The sequence below is a fragment of the Schistocerca gregaria genome, chromosome 1 (assembly GCF_023897955.1).
Source record: "Schistocerca gregaria isolate iqSchGreg1 chromosome 1, iqSchGreg1.2, whole genome shotgun sequence".
NCBI classification, from domain to species: Eukaryota; Metazoa; Arthropoda; class Insecta; order Orthoptera; family Acrididae; genus Schistocerca; species Schistocerca gregaria.
The window spans coordinates 806259416-806278897 of NC_064920.1; the positions used below are offsets into that span (position 1 = coordinate 806259416).

Below are 19482 nucleotides of genomic sequence, written 5' to 3' on the forward strand. Positions count from 1 at the left end.
TACAGGATTGGGACGTATTAGTGAGACAAGTCCGATAAACATAAAGGAAGTAAAGATTTTGTTCAGCTATGGCGGTTTTACTCTGATGGGTTCATTGAATAATATTCCTATTAAGGGCTACTGTGTCAGAAATAAGTTTCTCGAAATGGAAGCATTAAAAAAGTATCTGCACTCGTTGCTACGGATATACTTGTTTCTAAATGTTACCAGCGCGGTCTGCACCTGCAGATGGCAACAGTTTTCATTTAAGGGGGGTAGGACGTCAAACGGGCCGACTTGGAGCAGGAGATGCACCACAGGACATTTTAATTTCCACTGTCCATACTTTTACAAATTGATAAAACTTTGTCAGCATGACCAGGAAGGATTCAGAATTCACACTCATAACAGTGGAAGCTCGAAAACATAATGAAGTAATTTTTTTTTTACATGTGAAATTTCATCATTTTTTTCACTTACTAATGGCAGCATTTGTTGCTATAGGTACACTTTTCTTCATAAGTAAGAGAGATGGTTCGATGAATTTTGCACAACGTACAAACCATACTTAAAGGTGTTTGAAACTCTAGAATTTTCCAAATCTGTTAAAAGCTGTGGTAAAAATTGAGGTAACTAACTACAAAATTTGTTATTTTTTTCTAAACATGAAGTTTAAAATACAACAGAGCATTCGTTTTTTCATAAATTAAATTAATTCTCGAGTTTCATACACCTGTAAGTATGGTATGTATGCTGTGCAAAATGCATCGAAGAATCTCTCTAACTTATGAAGAAAACTATACCTATAGCATCAAATGCAGCCATTAGTAAGTGAAAAAATGATGAAATTTCACACGTAAAAAAATTATTTTGTTATGTTTTCGAACTTCCACTGCAATTAGTGTGAATCCTGAATGCTTCCTAGTGATGCTGACAAAGTTTAATGTGTCTTTTTTTGTTGTTGTAAAAGTATAGACATTGGGAACTAAAATGTCATGTGGTGTCTCTCCTGTTCCAAGTCGGCCCGTTTGACGTCCTACCCTTCTTAAGGCAAAAAGAAAAGAAAAGAATATTACACGCATTATAGAAGCGGCGGTTTCGGGAGGCTATGCCTTTGATACCAGATGTGATGACTATCGATCTGCTTCATTTCTTGTACCCATATGCGATATGCAATAGGAAGTAGCAGCTCACTGAACGGAAATGAACTGTTCCTGGCGCCACGAAGCTACTTTCATTTCTAATCTTCATAGGCCCTTTCGCTTTGCGTGATCGTGACAACTTTAGCAGCGAACTAGTTCGATAAAGCGGCGGGTTTTGGTTGCTGCGGGGTGGGTAGCGGCGAGAAGGCGACCAGAGCCGCGTAGGAGTGCACGAAGGCCGACGGAGGCGACGTATACAGCAGATGCGCGGAATTGGCTTGTGCGGAGAGATTTCCTAGAAGCAGCTACTGTTGCAGGACGCAGCGGGGCTGGCTCGTGGAAGGTGATCTCACAGCTGGCGGCCAGAGATCTTCGTGGCGAAGAGAACGCAGTGCGGGGCAGCGACGAGAGAGACAGAGAGACCTGTTGCGCGCCAGGCCGACATCCTGCTGTAGCTAGCCGCCAAGGACATTCTCTCTCTCTCTCTCTCTCTCTCTCTACACCAGATATGCAAACGAAAGCGAGAAAACCGTACTACTGCTGTTATTGATAGTTTGTGCGCAGCGCAAGAAACGTGTACACTCGCTGTACAGTCGAAAGAACTTCCTACGGGGGTAGACAGTTCGGCTCCGCACTGGAGCAGTTGCTCCTGTAATTTATGTTAAAGATGCAGATTGCTGTTCATGACATTAACTAGGCGGCCGGAGAAACTTACGCTAAAGTGTGACGAACCGTGAATCATTTAACAGGCTTTGCTGTACGAAAGTTAACAAAATTGTTCAGATGTGTGTGAATTCCTAAGGGACTGATGAGGTCATCAGTCCCTAGACTTTCAAACTACTTAAACTAACTTATGCTAAGAACAACACACATGCCCTAGGGAGGACTCGAACCTCCGGTGAGAGGCTTCGCACAGTCGAGGACAGCCGGCCGATGTGGCCGAGCGGTTCTAGACGCTCCGCTCCGGTCGCAGGTTCGAATCCTGCCTCGGGCATGGATGTGTGTGATGCCCATAGATTAGTTAGGTTTAAGTAGTTCTAAGTTCTAGGGTACTGATGACCTCGGATGTTAAGTCCCATAGTGCTCAGAGCCATTTGAACGATATTTTATATTTCTGTTTTTCCTTACAAAGGATAGTCCCTCATAACGTCGCGTTCACCATTCGGAAGCCAGACTGTACAGCAGAACGGATCCCACTACGCACCGAATTTTGGTGCTGACGTGTAAACGAAAACGACTACTCGAAACAGAAGAGACTCAGTACGAAAACAGAAGAGACTCAGTACGAAATAAAACACAGGGGGCGCTGCAGTAGCCGCACGTGTCTGGAGTAGTCAATTGAGACAAGAAAGTCGACCGTGTAAAAGGAGCTTAAAACCGCGTATCGACTGCTCACGGCTGCCGCGTGTAACAGTTTATGCGCGGCAGGCCTGTGCGTCTTTGCGCGCTTCGGCTGCGCACACTCGATGAGGCTTCACTGCGTGGCGGGTGTTCATGCTAATGTTAATGAGCGTATGGCATTGGTGGCCGGGAGACCCCTCGCGGGGCGGTTCGGCTGCCGCTCCACAAGTTCTTCAACGCCACTACGGCGACTTGCGAGTGAATGAGGATGAAAGACACAACACCTAGTCATCTCGAGGCAGAGAAAATTCCTGATCGCGCCGGGAATCGAACCCGGTGCGCGGGAAGCGAGAACGCTACCGCAAGACGACAAGCCGCGGACTGATCGCTGGTCACTCAGTGCGTGCGAGAACACCGTCAATAAAAGTGCAGCGGCCCCTTCATAATGGTGTATAACATCGAAAACAATAGGAAGCCAAAACGGAAAAAATGCGTTGGCCGATGGCATTGTACCGCTAAAGAATGCAGTATTTAATCAGACTTCGGAAGTAGTGTAAGATACAGTTATGCAACTGAGAAATTTTATTACATCGTAGTTTCAAAATTTCGAACGATTAAACATAAAATCACAATAAAAAAGTAGAAATAGTTTCGAAAAGTGATTACTGTGAGTGAGAGTTTCTTGGAGCCAGTAGTCATTTTCATTTCCTGAATTGGCATCAGATCGCAGCTTAAGCCCTTACTTGCGTCCTCACTCGTATTTTTGTCGTCCTATTCGTTGGGTTCACAACACCATTTTCGTTTTCGCAGAATTCTATTGACGCAAGACGAGTTTCGCTGTTCATTATCCCGCGCAGTAACTGCAGAACTACCGTCTAGACTACGCGAGCAGACCACTCTGAAATCTCTTGCAGCGGGACGGTGGACGCTTCGCTCCGGATCGCTGCGCGGCAAGTTCGACAGCGGTAACCGCGGACTGCAGTGCGTTTCAACTGCCATAGCCATAGCAGCGAACCCTGCCGCGGGCCGCTAACCCGCTCGGTGGATACGTCATACAATGTGAAGAATAATAAGCGAATTATACAAATGTGTCCCGCACTGAGATACGTCTGTTTCACTGGTTGGAAATATCTGCAGTCGCATGGTAGGTGAGTGATTTGGTGCCCGTCTTCGTCTTATTGGCTTCAGTACGAATTCTAGTGTATTTTTGAATTTATATTAATAACGGGAACTAATTCATTTTATTTACGAATTGGAATGGGTGCGACAATAGCATACGACGGTAGGATAGCTAGGGCATTAGGAGAAACCTTACTGAGGAGAGCAACAATTACTATTCAAGGCGCTTGATTCAGCCTTGTTGTCTCCAGTAAGTATATTGCCGATGTTGCCTGAATGCCTTCTTCATACATAAAAAGACGCCCCTTCACGGTCCATCTATTGTCCACAGGTCGTAAATTCAAAGTGACCGTGAAGTTACTTGAAGTGAAGCCAACTGGAATGAATTTTCCAGTAAAATTACTTAGTGTATTTCAGTTCCCGGACAGGCGATCACATTGCCTTCTCCGAAAGCTACAGAAACGTGGTAAGGATTGGAATTCTAGTAGCTTTTTACTCCTTGTAGATGGGACTTTAACCTTGCTCGAAGAATGAAGGACTTATACACTATTTTATCAGAAGTATATGGACACCCCCCAAAACATAAGTTTACATATTAGGTGCATTGAGCTGCCACCTGCTGCCAGGTACTCGATATCAGCGACCTCAGGAGTCATTACACATCGTGAGAGAGCAGAATGAAGCGCTCCGCGGAACTCACGGATATCGAACTTGAAAAAAATGGTTCAGATGGCTCTGAGCACTATAGGACTTAACATCTATGTTCATCATTCCCCTAGAACTTAGAACTACTTAAATCTAACTAAGCTAAGGACATCACACACATCCATGCCCGAGGCAGGATTCGAACCTGCGACCGTAGCAGTCACGCGGTTCCGGACTGAGCGCCTTAACCGCTAGACCACTATCGAACTTCGTCAGGTGATCAGGTGTCACTTGTGTCGTACATCTGTACGCGAGATTTCCGAACTCCTAAACATCCCTAGGTCAACTGTTCCCGATATGATAGTGAAGTGGAAACGTGCAGGGACACGTACAGCACAAAAGCGTATAGGCCGACCTCGATGTTGACTGTCAGAGACCACCGACAGTTGAAGAGGATCGTAATGTGTAATAGGCAGACATCTATCCAGACCATCACACAGGAATTCCAAACAGCATCAGAATCCACTGCAACCACTATGACAGTTCGGCGGGGACTGAGAAAACATGCCAGAGGGAGGATTCGAACCTGCGACCGGAGCGGTCGCGTGGTTCCAGACTGAAGCGCCTAGAACCGCTCGGCCACACCGGCCGGCGATGATTATTAGTACAAGGAAACAATTACGCGGTTCTTTAGCTATATACCACTTTTGAACGCGCTTAGAAAACTATAAATGAAACTACTATTAATAGTTACAACGTGTCAGTTCTTCATTAAATATTGCCTTCTACTATCATTGCAGGTGTTCTTTCTCTCTTTCGCCATGAGTAATACGTTTCTAGTTTTCACAAGAGGATTTCTTACGTGGAAGATTCGTTGATCACCTCAAATATGCGATTTCTGATTTGATTCGGCTTTCAATCTATGAATATGTCTCATATTTAGAATAATTATTTTCGTACCTCTCTTTTACAGATAGTGACTTAACAATATTTTGTTTCTTTGCAGGAGCCCAAGTAAATAAGGATGATCATCAAACAAAAAAGAAATCAGTGGAGACTAATGGTAAGTACAATAATCAGCTGACGTAACATTATCCTTCTGTTTTAAGTAAGAAATGAAAAATAGATCAAAAGAAAAATAAAGTACATAAAATAAAAGTAGAATACGATACACATCTTTTTAAACTATCTCGTTTGGACAAAGTAAACAGTTCGGTTCTACTTGCACAGCTTTTCTTAACCACTTCATTAAGGTACTTGACAGTAAGTCATAGCCTTTCCCGGCATTTCTATCTCAAGAGTCATTCCTACGGATTTCATGCGTTCTCCAAGCTCTGAGTGTAGATGAGACAATGCGGATGTGTGAAAACACGGTCGTTAGGTCGCCCCTACATCGTGATACTACGGGATGCTAAGTCAAGGTAGCTGTGAGATGGGGGAAGCGAATGGATTTAAGTCGTATTTGTTAACAGGCCCAGCCAGCGGTGGAAGATTGCATCGTTAGAAATTCTTGTAGAGCACGTTGTAACTTATCACTTCATGACCGCGCCTCTCTGTGTGTCCTGTAGTACTGTGTAAGGCCGGGGTCGGGTTTTTGGGTCGGGATAAAAGAGGTTTTGTCCTTCTCGGAGAGAAAGGTCCGGTCTTCCCGTAATCCCGTCAGATTGGTAGCTGTCTGAAGTGATTCTGCTGTTTCCTAGGGCGAGCGATTTCCCCAGCATGGCATGTGTTTCGTAGCAACTGTGAGGAAATTAGCTAGTAGAACCGTGGCAGGGACCAGCGCTCTACCGACCAGTGGAAATGTTTTAATTTTCCTCCTGAGGCTGATCGCTCGAAGGCGTGCATTTTAAATTAATTTCGTGGAGCGGGTTTGAAGTTACGCGAAATCGAAAATCGGGCAGCAGCCCTTATGGGGTACAGTAGGCAAGTCCGTTCAGCTATCTGTTGGCAGAGATGGGTGGTGCAGTGTGTACTTCGTACACAGCCAGTCAGTGATAAGTAAAGTAGTTGTTCTTAAATCGGTAGACGAGGCGGCACTAAGTAAAATCAGACATATACAGAAAGGCAACACAATAAATTTGTTTACGCTACTGTAACGGTTTATTTCCATGGCTTTTGTGGGCAACCGCGTCTGTTTCCCGACCGACGGGGCAAGGGAACTGTTGTCACGCCTGGAGCGAAGTGGGCAGTCTCTGCTTAAACCGGCTAACGGGTATGGTCTGGCCTGGGAGGAAGGCTTTCAAAGACGACTGTTTCCCCTGGAACGGCTGGCGTTTCCTAGTACGCCTTGGGGGGAAAAAATAATGAAAGTGTCGGCAGGCAGCAACACTTCACAGTAGTACGAGGGTCAGTCAATAAAGTAATGGCTCCTATTTTGTTCTCTTTAAATAAATTTTGTTGAGTGAAAAATTTGAATTGAGCGCAAAGCTGCTTCTCCAGTCCACAGCAGTAGTAACTTACTGTGTCAACAGATGCCAATACTGCAGTCGATTGCAAAATGGTCGATATCGATGTTCGTATTAGCGTACTGTGATAGAATTTTGTCTGCGCTGTTTCGCGGAGGGTTGGCCGCTGTAACGAAGTTGAAGGGCAAATACCGTTGGCTGACAAAACGCGGAGTGGCAGGCCGGTGATTGCATTGGCTCCACGCATTATTTAGCGAGTCGGTGACAACGTTCGTTGTGAGCGCCGTGTGACTACAGATGTATTTTGTCGCATTGCCTCCCTCGGTAACGACATTGTGATGACGATTAGTCAGCAACCGGGATACTCAAAGATTTGTACAACTTGTATACCAGGAATGTGTTACCCGACCAGAGTTAAGAGAGAAGAAAAAAATTGCCTCCTTAACTCTTGCGGCACTTCCGTGGAAGGGAGAGGACTTACTGAAAAAAAAAAAAAAGAAAATGTGACTGTAGACTAAGAAGAATGATTCTGAAGTAATAGGCATAACATCAGAAGAGGCACCAATGTTAGCACTGAATAGGGGATCATGGAGGAATTTTATAAGGGGGACTATGATCCAGACTGAACGCTGAAAGGCATAATCAGTCTTAAATGGTGATGATGATGATGACTGTAGACTAAACATAGGTTCATTTTTTTGAGTCAGAGGCAGGTAATTGAGTGGCATATAGAAACTCACAGAAGAAGAAAAAAGTTCAAAAGTTTGCACTCGGCGGGGAAAGTTATGACTGCAGTATCTGTGATGCAGGATTTTTATAGAGCACGGATGCTAAATAAGTTTTGTGTAATACGTCAGAACGCTGAAACATCTGAAAGCATGTCTTCAGCGTGTTCGCCCAACGAAAGCTATGGCCGATGTTCTTATTTTGCATGACAATGCAAGAACACAGACCAGTCGTCACACCACTGGAACAGATTGTAAAAATTGGATGGTATATCCTGCCTCATTCCCCCATAAAGCCCTCATCTGGCACCATCAGACTTCCATCTGTTCGGGCCATTAACAGAAGCTCTGCACTGAAATACAGGCCTTTGTTAAAAAATGGGACAACACTGTGGAAATGGACGGATATTATATTCAGAAGTCATAAATTAATCGTAACTGTTGTAGTTAACAATGAATGCAGCTGCATTTGAAATTCTTTACAAATAAAGTAAAAAGGGGATTACCTTTCGACCTCCCCCCGTTCTAAGAGCGTGAACAGTAAATGGCCATTCGTAGTGACTGCTTTCTGTTCTTGAGGCTCATTGGCCGAAGCGTCAGCATGCAAGAAGAACGTCTTGGACGCGTGAGCAGCTGTCAAAATCGTTGAGTCCGTCTTTTGTCCTGTTAGGCTGCATGAGGCGAGTTGAGCCCTCTGGGGTGGAGGTGATGGGGAGGCATATTTCGGAAGTTGGTTGTCAGGGAACAGTGAGGTTGTTCTCCAGATGTGGAAACTTCAGAAATATTTGGAATAGCGTTCCCTTCCGCGCGCGTGGAAAGCGTTTGTATCTGTAACTGGTTATCGAGGTGGGTGTTGATGTTAGCGATCGTACACGGACTGTTAAGTAAGAGACCGGCTTTCCTGTGTTGGGTACACAAGAGATGGGAGAGACAGTTTGGTGACAGTTCAGCGACTGCGATGATTATTGTTCAATCTAATGATCAGTCTTTCGAGCTTTAGAAGGTAGTCAGATGGCTACAGGGTATGCAGTAGTGATATAAAGGAAGTAATTGCTTTAACGCTATCTTGTGGGTCTAAATAGGGCTGGCGACCCTATTTTGGCCTTATAGCGTAGGTGTAGCAGGGCCTAGAAATTATCCAGGTGCATCAACAAACGCTTGGGAGGAAGTCTAAGGAGCAATACGTCGCACGATTGGTCTCGCGGACCGCACGGCGTTAAGAGTGTGTGGAGTTTGGCCGCAGCTGTGACGGGACTTCACTACACGCTACACAAGCTCAGAGGCAGCGGACGAGGATGAACGTTTCACTTTCTACACTTAATAACTAAGCTACATGAAACTTTTTATGCTGTAGGGGTAAAAGTATCCCAGTATTAATAATAATAATGTCGTGGACATTGAAAAGTTTTACTCTCTTAGACTATTATATCTTGCCATTCCTTTCAACTTTCTCGCACGCCCACAACCAGACTCCATGCATCCTTGACGTTGTGTGGCCCGCGAGTCAACTTACGTGACATGTAAAACCACGGTGGGCTGACAAAACGTTCGTCGGTGGTAGTAAAATTATAGTCAGGATCGCTAGCAATACTCTGAATCGAGGTACGGCTTTAATATTGTCAGTTTCTTCATAGGGCCGTGCTGTACCTTTCAGAATTATTTTCTACACAGATTTAGCTAAAGTTATAAATTTGTTGGTAGGTTTCAAGAAAAAGAAGCGATATTGAAAAATATTACTTAAATGAACTACAGTGATGTGGAAAACATTGCACGCAATAAATTAAACGGAGCATTGTAGTAAATGAATTACTATTTGTACAAACATTCTGAAAAACTGAAACATAATGCATACGTTATTGTTTATAGCAGCTGATGTCAGCATTGTGCTTTATGAAGTCTTATTTGCTCCTCATAAATTACAAATTGTGCTTAAACTACACAGAAGCGCCAAAGAAACTTGTGTAGGCAAGCGTGTTCAAATACAGAGATATGTAAACAGGCAGAAAACGGCGCTGCAGTCGTCAACGCCTATATAAGACAAGTGTCTGGCGCAGTTAGATCGGTTACTGCTGCTACAATGGCAGGTTATCAAGATTTAAGTGAATCTGAACGTGGTGTTACAGTCGGCGCACTAGCGATGGGACACAGTATCTCTGAGGTAGCGATGAAGTGGGGATTTTCCCGTACGATCATTTCACGTGTGTACCGTGAATATCAGGCATCCTGGAAAACAAATCTCCGATATCGCTGCAGCCGGGAGAAGGTCCTGCAGGTAGTAGACCAACGGCAAGTGAAGAGAGTCGTTCAACGTGACAGAAGTGCAACACTTCGTTAAACTACTGCAGATTTCAATGCTGGGCCATTAACAAGTGTCAGCATGCGAACCATTCAATGAAACACTTCGATATGGGCTTTCGGAACCGAAGACCCACTCACGTACCCTTGCTGACTGCACGACGCAAAGCTTTACACCTCGCCTGCGCCCCTCAGCGCTGACATTGGACTGTTGATGACTGGAAACATGTTGCCTGGTCGGACGAGTCTCATTTCAAATTATGTCGACCGGATGGATGTGTACGGATGTGGAGATAACCTCATGAATCCATGGACCCTGCATGTCAGCATGCAGGAGACTGTTCAAGCTGGTGGTGGTTCTGTAATGGTGTAGGGCATGAAAACGGGACCCCAGATACGTCTAGATATGACTGACAGGTGACACGTATGTAAGCATCCTGTCTGATCAACTGCATTCATTCATGTCCATTGTGGATTCCGACGGACTTGGGCAATTCTAGCAGGACAGTGCGACGCCCCATACGTCCAGAATTGCTACAGAGTGGCTCCAAGAACAGTCTTCTGAGTTTAAACTCTACCGCTGGCCACCAAACTCTCCAGACATGAACAATACTGAGCATGGCTGTGATGCCTCGCAACGTGCTGTTCAGAAGAGATCTCCACCCCATCGTACGCTTACGGATTTATGGACAGCACCGCAGGATTCGTGATGTCATTTCCCTCCAGCACTACGTCAGACATTAGTCGAGTCGATGCCATGTCGTGTTGAGACACTTCCGCGTGCTCGCGGGGGCCCTACACGATATTAGGCAAGTGTACCAGTTTCTTTGGTTCTCCAGTGTATTATCTGGAAATAAAACATAATTACGAATAATAATGGGCTGACAAAATATCCCATTCCAGGAATTGCGTTATCATTGAGCGAAGTAAATTAGAAATTTGCTTCAGCACCTGACCGTCAACCTATGAGATCCTATACTCCGTCCATCATAAGAATAAACCTGATGCAAACTCAAACGCGATGATTGGTCAGAAGTCGTAGCACACGTACACTGGTGTTGTTGCGCTCTTGGAAGTAGGTCCTACTTAGGTATTAGATATCTTATTACTAAGTTACGTCAAAATGAAACTGTAAGATATTCAAATGTATTTACAGCCATCAGCGTTTTCGTCGATTACGCTTTAGCGATGTAGTTTTTATTTCCAAAATACAGTAACATAATCTCTTCTGTTGTGCTCTGTTGTCGCGCTGTTAATACGCAGTATGAAAGTGAGGCTGCTTCCTGTTCCGTAATAAAACGCGCTGTGGGCTGTGGAACACGGTTAAAAAGTGCCGAGGAATAGGTTGTTCTTAATGGTTTTTCATAAATTTGCAGAGATAATCGGCTTTGAAGTTTTCCGAAGGACTGTATTAGACACAACTGAGACACACATGCATACTGGATGTGCAGCGGAATTGCATGTCATGGTTTGCTGGTTCAAGTGTCGCATGAGTCCTTTTTTCTCGTTCTATTTTAAATACCTACATCACGCAGTTGTAAAATTCATAATTATTTTTTATGAATAATGCAAGTCTTCTTTTTTCTAATTACATATTGCACCAGCAGTTCCTGTTTTCATTTCAAATATAAACTCTTAATTATCGATATTTTATGAAACACTTTTGATAAAGGTTGTTTAGATAAAGACATAGCAACTTAATTTTTAAGGCAAAAATGAAAAACTCTACTCTTTATTTGGGCTATGTTCATTGTTTTATACCACAGATGTTGATGAGTGTCGTAGAAACATGAAAAAAAATCACTTTCACAGCACCGAGCACTTCATACAAGTGCTGAATTTTTACACATTCCACTGTGCCATTACGATATTAGCCCAACAGTACTGATCTGGAGCCAAGTTAAGAGATTTGGCAGAAATAACAAGACTGTTAAGCTAACAGACATAATGGAAATAATGCACGCAGCTTTTTCACATGCCACTGTCACTGGCGTACGTGGCGGGATATGGAACGGTATGTCATAAAAAAAGAGAAAATGCGGCGCCTGGTTGACTTCACGGATTCTGTTTTTGATCGACTCGTTATCAATGTAGCAGATGACAGTTCCAGAACTGAAATGTATTTTCGGTTTCGGATAAGGAAGGAGCTAAGAGATTACCAGACGACTGTCTGTAATTAATACGTTCAGTGGGTTCAGTATTAAACAGTACGGTGAAATCCCTGCAGTATGCTTTTGCATCACACATAGCTCGCTCAGAAAAATTACTCTGTGTATAAGTTAGGAATTTTCATCACTGCTGTTTGTAATTAGAATAGTGTGTCAGGTGAGAACGAGAGCATTTTTATGCTTTCCGTGTGGTCATGTAAGAAGCGCGCGGTAAGGCTGAAATTTTGCCGAATACTATTTCATTCCCTTTAAAAAATTAAATGACAGTGGAAGCTGTATTTTTTCTTTGCCCATCTCTTTTTACGTCTGAACTGCAACTGCTCACATCATTGCAGGTTAAATAACAAAATGTCTCTGAGCACTATGGGACTCAACTTCTGATGTCATCAGTCCCCTAGAACTTAGAACTACTTAAACCTAACTAACCTAAGGACATCACACACGTCCATGCCCGAGGCAGGATTCGAACTTGCGACCGTAGCAGTCTCGCGGTTCCAGACTGTGGCGCCTAGAACCGCACGGCCACTCCGGCCAGCCATTGCAGGTTAGTTGGACCAGCTGGCTGGCTAGTGTGTCAAAGTTTAATGCGCCGGTGAAGCTTTTGTCACGCAGTATCGCCCGGTCTATGTGCCTGTAATACAGCACAAAACGTACTTTAATGATCGTACTTGTCTCAACTGGTCACAGCATGGCTTCCGCTCCACGTGAAACAAAATCCGTTGAGATTAGCGGAAGAATACATGGCGTAATGTTTACATCAGGTTTATTCTTATGATGAACAGAGTATACAATACAGTAGCGCAGTACAGAGCCATAAAAAGCTACTTTTGAATATGAACGACTTGTGTAGGCGGCAACTGTACAAACCAGTAGTGGTGATGGAAGCAATGGAATAAAAACAATGGATTCAGTCGGTAGTACACTTACGAATCGATTGGACTATTTATTGATTTCTTTTAGTGGAACGGTTCTGTGGCAGCAACAGAATGAAAGCAGTCAATGCTGTCTGGTGCATGTTACGAGCGAAGAAAATCGATCGTTTTGCCTTTGTTAATCAGTGTTGTTGACTGTCCTCTATTCTGTTATCGCCTGACGTTGCTATTATTGCGGTTCTTGTATTTGCTTTTTATTGAGTGTCAATAAGTAGCATTCAGTTCATTTTTTCGTGCATATTTATGGCTAGGCGTTCTCTTAATAATGAACTTCGTGCGTGGAGCAGAGTGATGAAACGATCAACGGGTGGAAATGGAAGAAATCAAAGCTCTGTATAAAAAAAAAGTTACGCTAAAGATAATTTTAGTGCGGCATAAAGTATCGGCAAGGATGATTCATATTATGAAACTACATAAATTAAAGGCAGTCAAAGGAAATTGGACTGAGCGAGGTGGCGCAGTGGTTAGACCCTGGACTCTCACTCTGGAGGACGACGGTTCAATCTCGCGTCCGACCATCCTGATTTAGGTTTTCCGTGATTTCCCTAAATTGCTCCAGGCAAATGCCGGGATGGTTCCTTTGAAAGGGCACGGCCGACTTCCTTCCCTAATCCGATGAGACCGATGACCTCGCTGTCTGGTTTCCTTCCCCAAAACAACCCAACCGAAAGGAAATTGACATATGATGACAAATATTTCGCACAAAAATGCTTTCGACAAGTGACAGTATTTGTTTGAAAAGCAAGTGATTAAGTCAGCCAACAATTTAAAAAAAAAATATGTTTTATATGCTCTCTGTTGCTGTCACCTCATTTGCTGAAATGGTTATCGGTGGTGGCCGCAAACAAGCGGAAAGAGAAATAGAAGTTCAATAGATTTAAATAAAGTAGTAATTGTTCACTTCTTTAAATGTGTTGTTGTAATGCGGCATGAGTTATTAACGTATTAAAATCAACAAAAAATCCACATTTAATGCTAAAGTAAGATAAATTCGTATTCAAATAAATTCATAAAGTTTGGAAATGCTCCATTTTTAGAAACTTTTTACTCACGTCTTATTGTAATAATATACGTTATTTGTGTCCAAAAAATTGGCTACCCTAGTCGTGGTTCGCGTGTAAACGAAAAGTCTTAAAAGTATGTAAATGATAGTGCTCAAACCCAGGGAGTGCGTGGAAACATTCATACAGCTGACATGGCCGCTGGGACTACTTACATTCGGTAGTTTTTTATGTATGGAAAACCCGATTGAACGAAAAACAATTGACTGACCAATCGGCCTAAAACGATTCGGTTGTCCCAGTGATTGAATCAAGTCCACAGTTGGCACATAAACAAAGATAGAGACGTCTGTACGGTGGTAGTCGTTCCGTTACGATGCTGTTGGGACGAACAACAGACAGTGTTTACAGTCGCTGGCCGAAGGAAAGCCGCCTCATAGGCTGAGGGGGTAGGAGGACCACGTTTCTCTCGCGGTAAATTATTAGACTGCCTTGTCTTCCTTGTTTTTTTTTTTTTTCAGTCAGTTTTTGCGTACTGTGACTGCGCCATTGGTTGGCTTCAAATGGCTCTGAGCACTATGGGACTTAACATCTTTGGTCATCAGTCCCCTAGAACTTAGAACTACTTAAACCTAACTAACCTAAGGACATCACACACATCCATGCCCGAGGCAGGATTCGAACCTGCGACCATAGCAGTCGCGCGGTTCCAGACTGAGCGCCTTAACCGCGAGTCCACCGCGGCCGGCGCGCCCTTGGTGGTGGGCCATCTCACCACCCCTTCGGTACCGCCCTACCACTCTAACTGCTTCACTGCTCTCATAAAGATTTGGAGGTGCGACCACTGGCACGGAAAACGTGCATCCCGAAAAACGACTATTCCTCCCCCAGGTGATCCCTTTCACAGACGATCTGCACAGATACAAAACAGACACCTTCGTCACTCAATTCACCCCAAAGTATGCCATGTTTACTTCGCAGTGTTTTGCAGATGTACTTGTTCACGTTTCTTCAGAAACAGATGCAATTAATTGGCTTTTAATAACTGTCACAAAATCTCACTTCAAAAATTTTGATTGAGTGTGGTTGCGCGGCTTCGATAAATTGTTTAAATGATTGCTTCTAGTGTCGCCTTCAGTTGTCATTTTTCTTTTGGTGATTTTACAGTGTCGATCTTAGCCCATTATCAAGTATTTTACAAAAAAGTTTATCGATGGCACTTTACGCCATACAGGTCACTGCACCTGCGTGTGTTTAAATAGCGTCCAACGTTATTGTGCGTATGAAAGCGGTAGTCGTAATTAATATCCCTGGTCCCGTTAGTACAGAAGCGCGTCACAGTTAGAAAAACTACATACATTTCACCTCCCTTCGCACTCAACATACACGTTATGGCCGCACCGTATTGAATGACATAAAATGCGATGGGACGTGAAATGTGTGTAATTTTTAAAACTGCCACGTGCTGACGTACTGACTGGGGTGGTGTTTTTAATTTAATGGTAATTACGACTCGTGGTCTCATAGGCACAATAACTGCTGCCGCTATTTAAATATTCACAGGTGCAGAGACCTCCATGGCCTGAAGTGCCAGCGATAATTTTTTTTTTTTTTTTTTTTTTTTTTTGTAAAATTCTTGATAATGGACGACAACTAACATTATACAATCCTAAAGCAGTGATGGAAAAATAATAGCTGAACGCGCCGCTAAGTCATTTAAACACTTCCATCAAGTATAATTTCTTACATTTTCCTGGCGATGCGTTGTCATCTCGTAGTATCTAGTGTACTTCCGGTGGTCCGCGTCTTTCCAATACGATATTTGGACGTAGTAACTCGGCGCTCTCATCACGAGCTTCAGTCTTAGGAAAGACCTAATGAAGACGCCGAGTGACGACGTCGAAATACCGTGTTGGAAAGACGCGGACACTAGATTCTACGAGATGACTTCCATCACACATCACGATCAAAACGAGACCTCTGCCTGCCAATCACAGGCACTTCCGCTATGCCACAACACTCGTCTTAAACGGGTATAACTAATAAGAACACCACCCCCGCGCGAAGCAGCGCACTTCAGTATTATTATAAGTTTTCCGTTCTGGAAGAACACCTTCTTGATCACTTTGGATCACAGACGTCCGATGTCAGAAACCAGTACCACTATCAAGCAATACCTGTACCTCAGAGGGTGTTGGATTCGCCGGCAGGGCAGCAAGTCCTCAATATCTCCAAGGAACTGTCGAAAGTGTTCATAAAAATTATGGCCTTTCAGGCAGTCATACCTGAAGTGCACAAAGATCTGTTTTTTTACTTCAGTGCGGCATAATTGGTCGTCCGTTTCCCACAAATAGAAATCACCTGAAATCTAATGGAAATAATCTGAAACCTGCCCCTCGTGACAGTTTTCGTCTCGTAGTATAATTTCCAACATAATGGTGATGAGAGAATACTTAATGCCAGTGGAGAATGGCTAACCCTTAAGCCAGCATGGCAGACTCAGAAACCAATTTGAAGCAAGCACTGTGAATCTTTTCTGCGGCCTCAGTCACGCAAACTTATGAAAACAAGTCTGTCAGGCTACAAAATAAACGTCGTTAGTCGAAGGGACTCGTGCGAACTACTGTCGCTAACAGCCAAGTTAACGTTCCCAAGGGCCCAAAAGAAAGGATAATCCCTACCCAAAATTAAAACTAACTCTGAATTAATTGTTCCGTTGAACTCACGTCACTGCAAATGCCCAAATAGTATGTTGCACCTAATCGTAATCGCAACTACCCACTTCGTAACGGAGACTGGACGAGCTGTTGGAAACAATATTTACGAAATTTGACCCTATATTACGTTAGTTATCTGAAATGTTGCTTGATAAAGTACTACCACGTTACAACGACCATCTCACATTTAAAATGAATTACGTAAAATTTAGTCATAAATCCAACGTCTTTCACTGAGCTAGCCTTAACAAGCAACAAACCGTAAGGTATATTTCAGTAAACTCAAAAAAATCTTTACAGGATGAGGTTTCACAAGATATTAACACCTTAGATTTACCTACACATTAATTCGTATAATACACTCCTGGAAATGGAAAAAAGAACACATTGACACCGGTGTGTCAGACCCACCATACTTGCTCCGGACACTGCCAGAGGGCTGTACAAGCTATGATCACACGCACGGCACAGCGGACACACCAGGAACCGCGGTGTTGGCCGTCGAATGGCGCTAGCTGCGCAGCATTTGTGCACCGCCGCCGTCAGTGTCAGCCAGTTTGCCGTGGCATACGGAGCTCCATCGCAGTCTTTAACACTGGTAGCATGCTGCGACAGCGTGGACGTGAACCGTACGTGCAGTTGACGGACTTTGAGCGAGGGCGTATAGTGGGCAGGCGGGAGGCCGGGTGGACGTACCGCCGAATTGCTCAACACGTGGGGCGTGAGGTCTCCACAGTACATTGATGATGTCGTCAGTGGTCGGCGGAAGGTGCACGCGCCCGTCGACCTGGGACCGGACCGCAGCGACGCACGGATGCACGCCAAGACCGTAGGATCCTACGCAGTGCCGTATGGGACCACACCGCCACTTCCCAGCAAATTAGGGACACTGTTGCTCTTGGGGTATCGGCGAGGACCATTCGCAACCGTCTCCATGAAGCTGGGCTACGGTCCCGCACACCGTTAGGCTGTCTTTCGCTCACGCCCCAACATCGTGCAGCCCGCCTCCAGCGGTGTCGCGACAGGCGTGAATGGAGACGTGTCGTCTTCAGCGATGAGAGTCGCTTCTGCCTTGGTGCCAATGATGGTCGTATGCGTGTTTGGCGCCGTGCAGGTGATCGCCACAATCAGGACTGCATACGACCGAGGCACACAGGGCCAACACCCGGCATCATGGTGTGGGGAGCGATCTCCTACACTGGCCGTACACCTATGGTGATCGTCGAGGGGACACTGAATGGTGCACGGTACATCCAAACCGTCATCGACCCATCGTTCTACCATTCCTAGACAGGCAAGGGAACTTGCTGTTCCAACAGGACAATGCACGTCCGCATGTATCGCGTGGCACCCAACGTGCTCTAGAAGGTGTAAGTCAACTACCCTGGCCAGCAAGATCTCCGGATCTGTCCCCCTTTGAGCATGTTTGGGACTGGATGAAACGTCGTCTTTCGCGGTCTGCACGTCCAGCACGAACGCTGGTCCAACTGAGGCGCCAGGTGGAAATGGCATGGCAAGCCGTTCCACAGGACTACATCTAGCATCTCTACGATCGTCTCCATGGGAGAATAGCAGCCTGCATTGCTGCGAAAGGTAGATATACACTGTACTAGTGCTGACATTGTGCATGCTCTGTTGCCTGTGTCTATGTGCCTGTGGTTCTGTCAGTGTGATCATGTGATGTATCTGACCCCAGGAATGTGTCAATAAAGTTTCCCCTTCCTGGGACAATGAATTCACGGTGTTCTTATTTCAATTTCCAGGAGTGTATATCACTCCTCCAAATATTTTTACTTGTTGCTTATTCTGTACGAAATACCGATTCGCCTTCTCACTTTTTCGTAACCGTGCTGATTTGTCTTCAGAAATTAACAACTTCCGAACAAGGACGATTCAGCTTGTGGTTTGCAAGCCTACGCAATGTTCTTCTGCATCGAATTTTAGCTGGTAGCTATAAAATATTTTGTTTGGAAATGTCAACATGAGTCATAACGCATCGACAATACAATTTGCTTTTCTTTAGCTGAACAACCCTCTGTCATTTATTTCGCAATGATTTTGAACACAAAGTAATTGTTTTTTCTACAGAGAGTCATAGTCTGTCACTATAGAAATTTTCGTTGCAGCAATTGTTTTATCAAACCACAATGCCTTTATAACCGTAACGTCTTTCTTGTTTTGGTCCATATTACCCCCTCCCCAAATTTGGAAAGAGAAGAGCTTAACAGTAAGAGTAGTGAACAGTCGGATGGACGAGAACGATTTGAGCTTGTAACGTTAGACTATTTTGTTTTCGTGCCAGGGTCCTTACCTCAAACTGACACATTTACCCTTGCCCATCATCCCTGAAATTCTGTATCATCATGACTGAATCACCCTGTATAGGGATTCCGCGAAAAAACTCGCTCCCGCTCTAGTAGTAGTAGCAGCAGCAGCATATTGTAGCTCGCTGGAACGTAACAGACCAAGCGATTGGAAAAGGGCTCTCGCAATTACTGTGTAAAATTAGTGTCGCCGGATAGATGCATATAATTATAGACATATATAGTTGACGTCAATCTATAGTAAAACTACGGAACATGTTTTTTATTGACGCATTATGACGTTGAAAAACAAAAACACTTCTATAGAAGTTAAAATGGATACCATAAGCACAAATCTCGTGAAACAAAGCTCGCTCTTTCCGTCCATGAATTCAACTGCCGTGGGCTTCCCAAAGGCATTCGATACATTTCCATACTGTTGTGTTGTGATGAAAATACGTGCTTACCGAATATCGCCATGATTTTCAGTTGGACTGAAGACTTTTTTTAGAACAATTCAACATGTTGTTCTTAATGGAACAAAAGCGACAGATGTAAGCGTATTTCCGGAAGTAGCCCAAATGAAATGTGATAAGGCCGTTACTTTATGGAATATATGTCGTCGGAAGTTCCATGAGGCTATTAGCCTGTGATAGGTAACAGCGTCAGTAGACTGTAGTGAAATGCAGGAAGATCTGCGGAATATCTCT

At 44.2% G+C, this 19482-nt stretch overlaps 1 protein-coding gene across 2 annotated transcripts in view; it reads left to right on the forward strand.

The window, feature by feature from the left end:
• LOC126270443 (transcription factor HIVEP3) overlaps nucleotides 1–19482 on the forward strand; it is a 388605-nt gene that overhangs the window by 284752 nt on the left and 84371 nt on the right. For both annotated transcript variants that reach the window (XM_049974070.1, XM_049974071.1), the window contains exon 2: nucleotides 5233–5289. In XM_049974070.1, the coding sequence (XP_049830027.1) occupies nucleotides 5233–5289 (57 nt within the window). The remainder of the gene's footprint in view (nucleotides 1–5232; nucleotides 5290–19482) is intronic.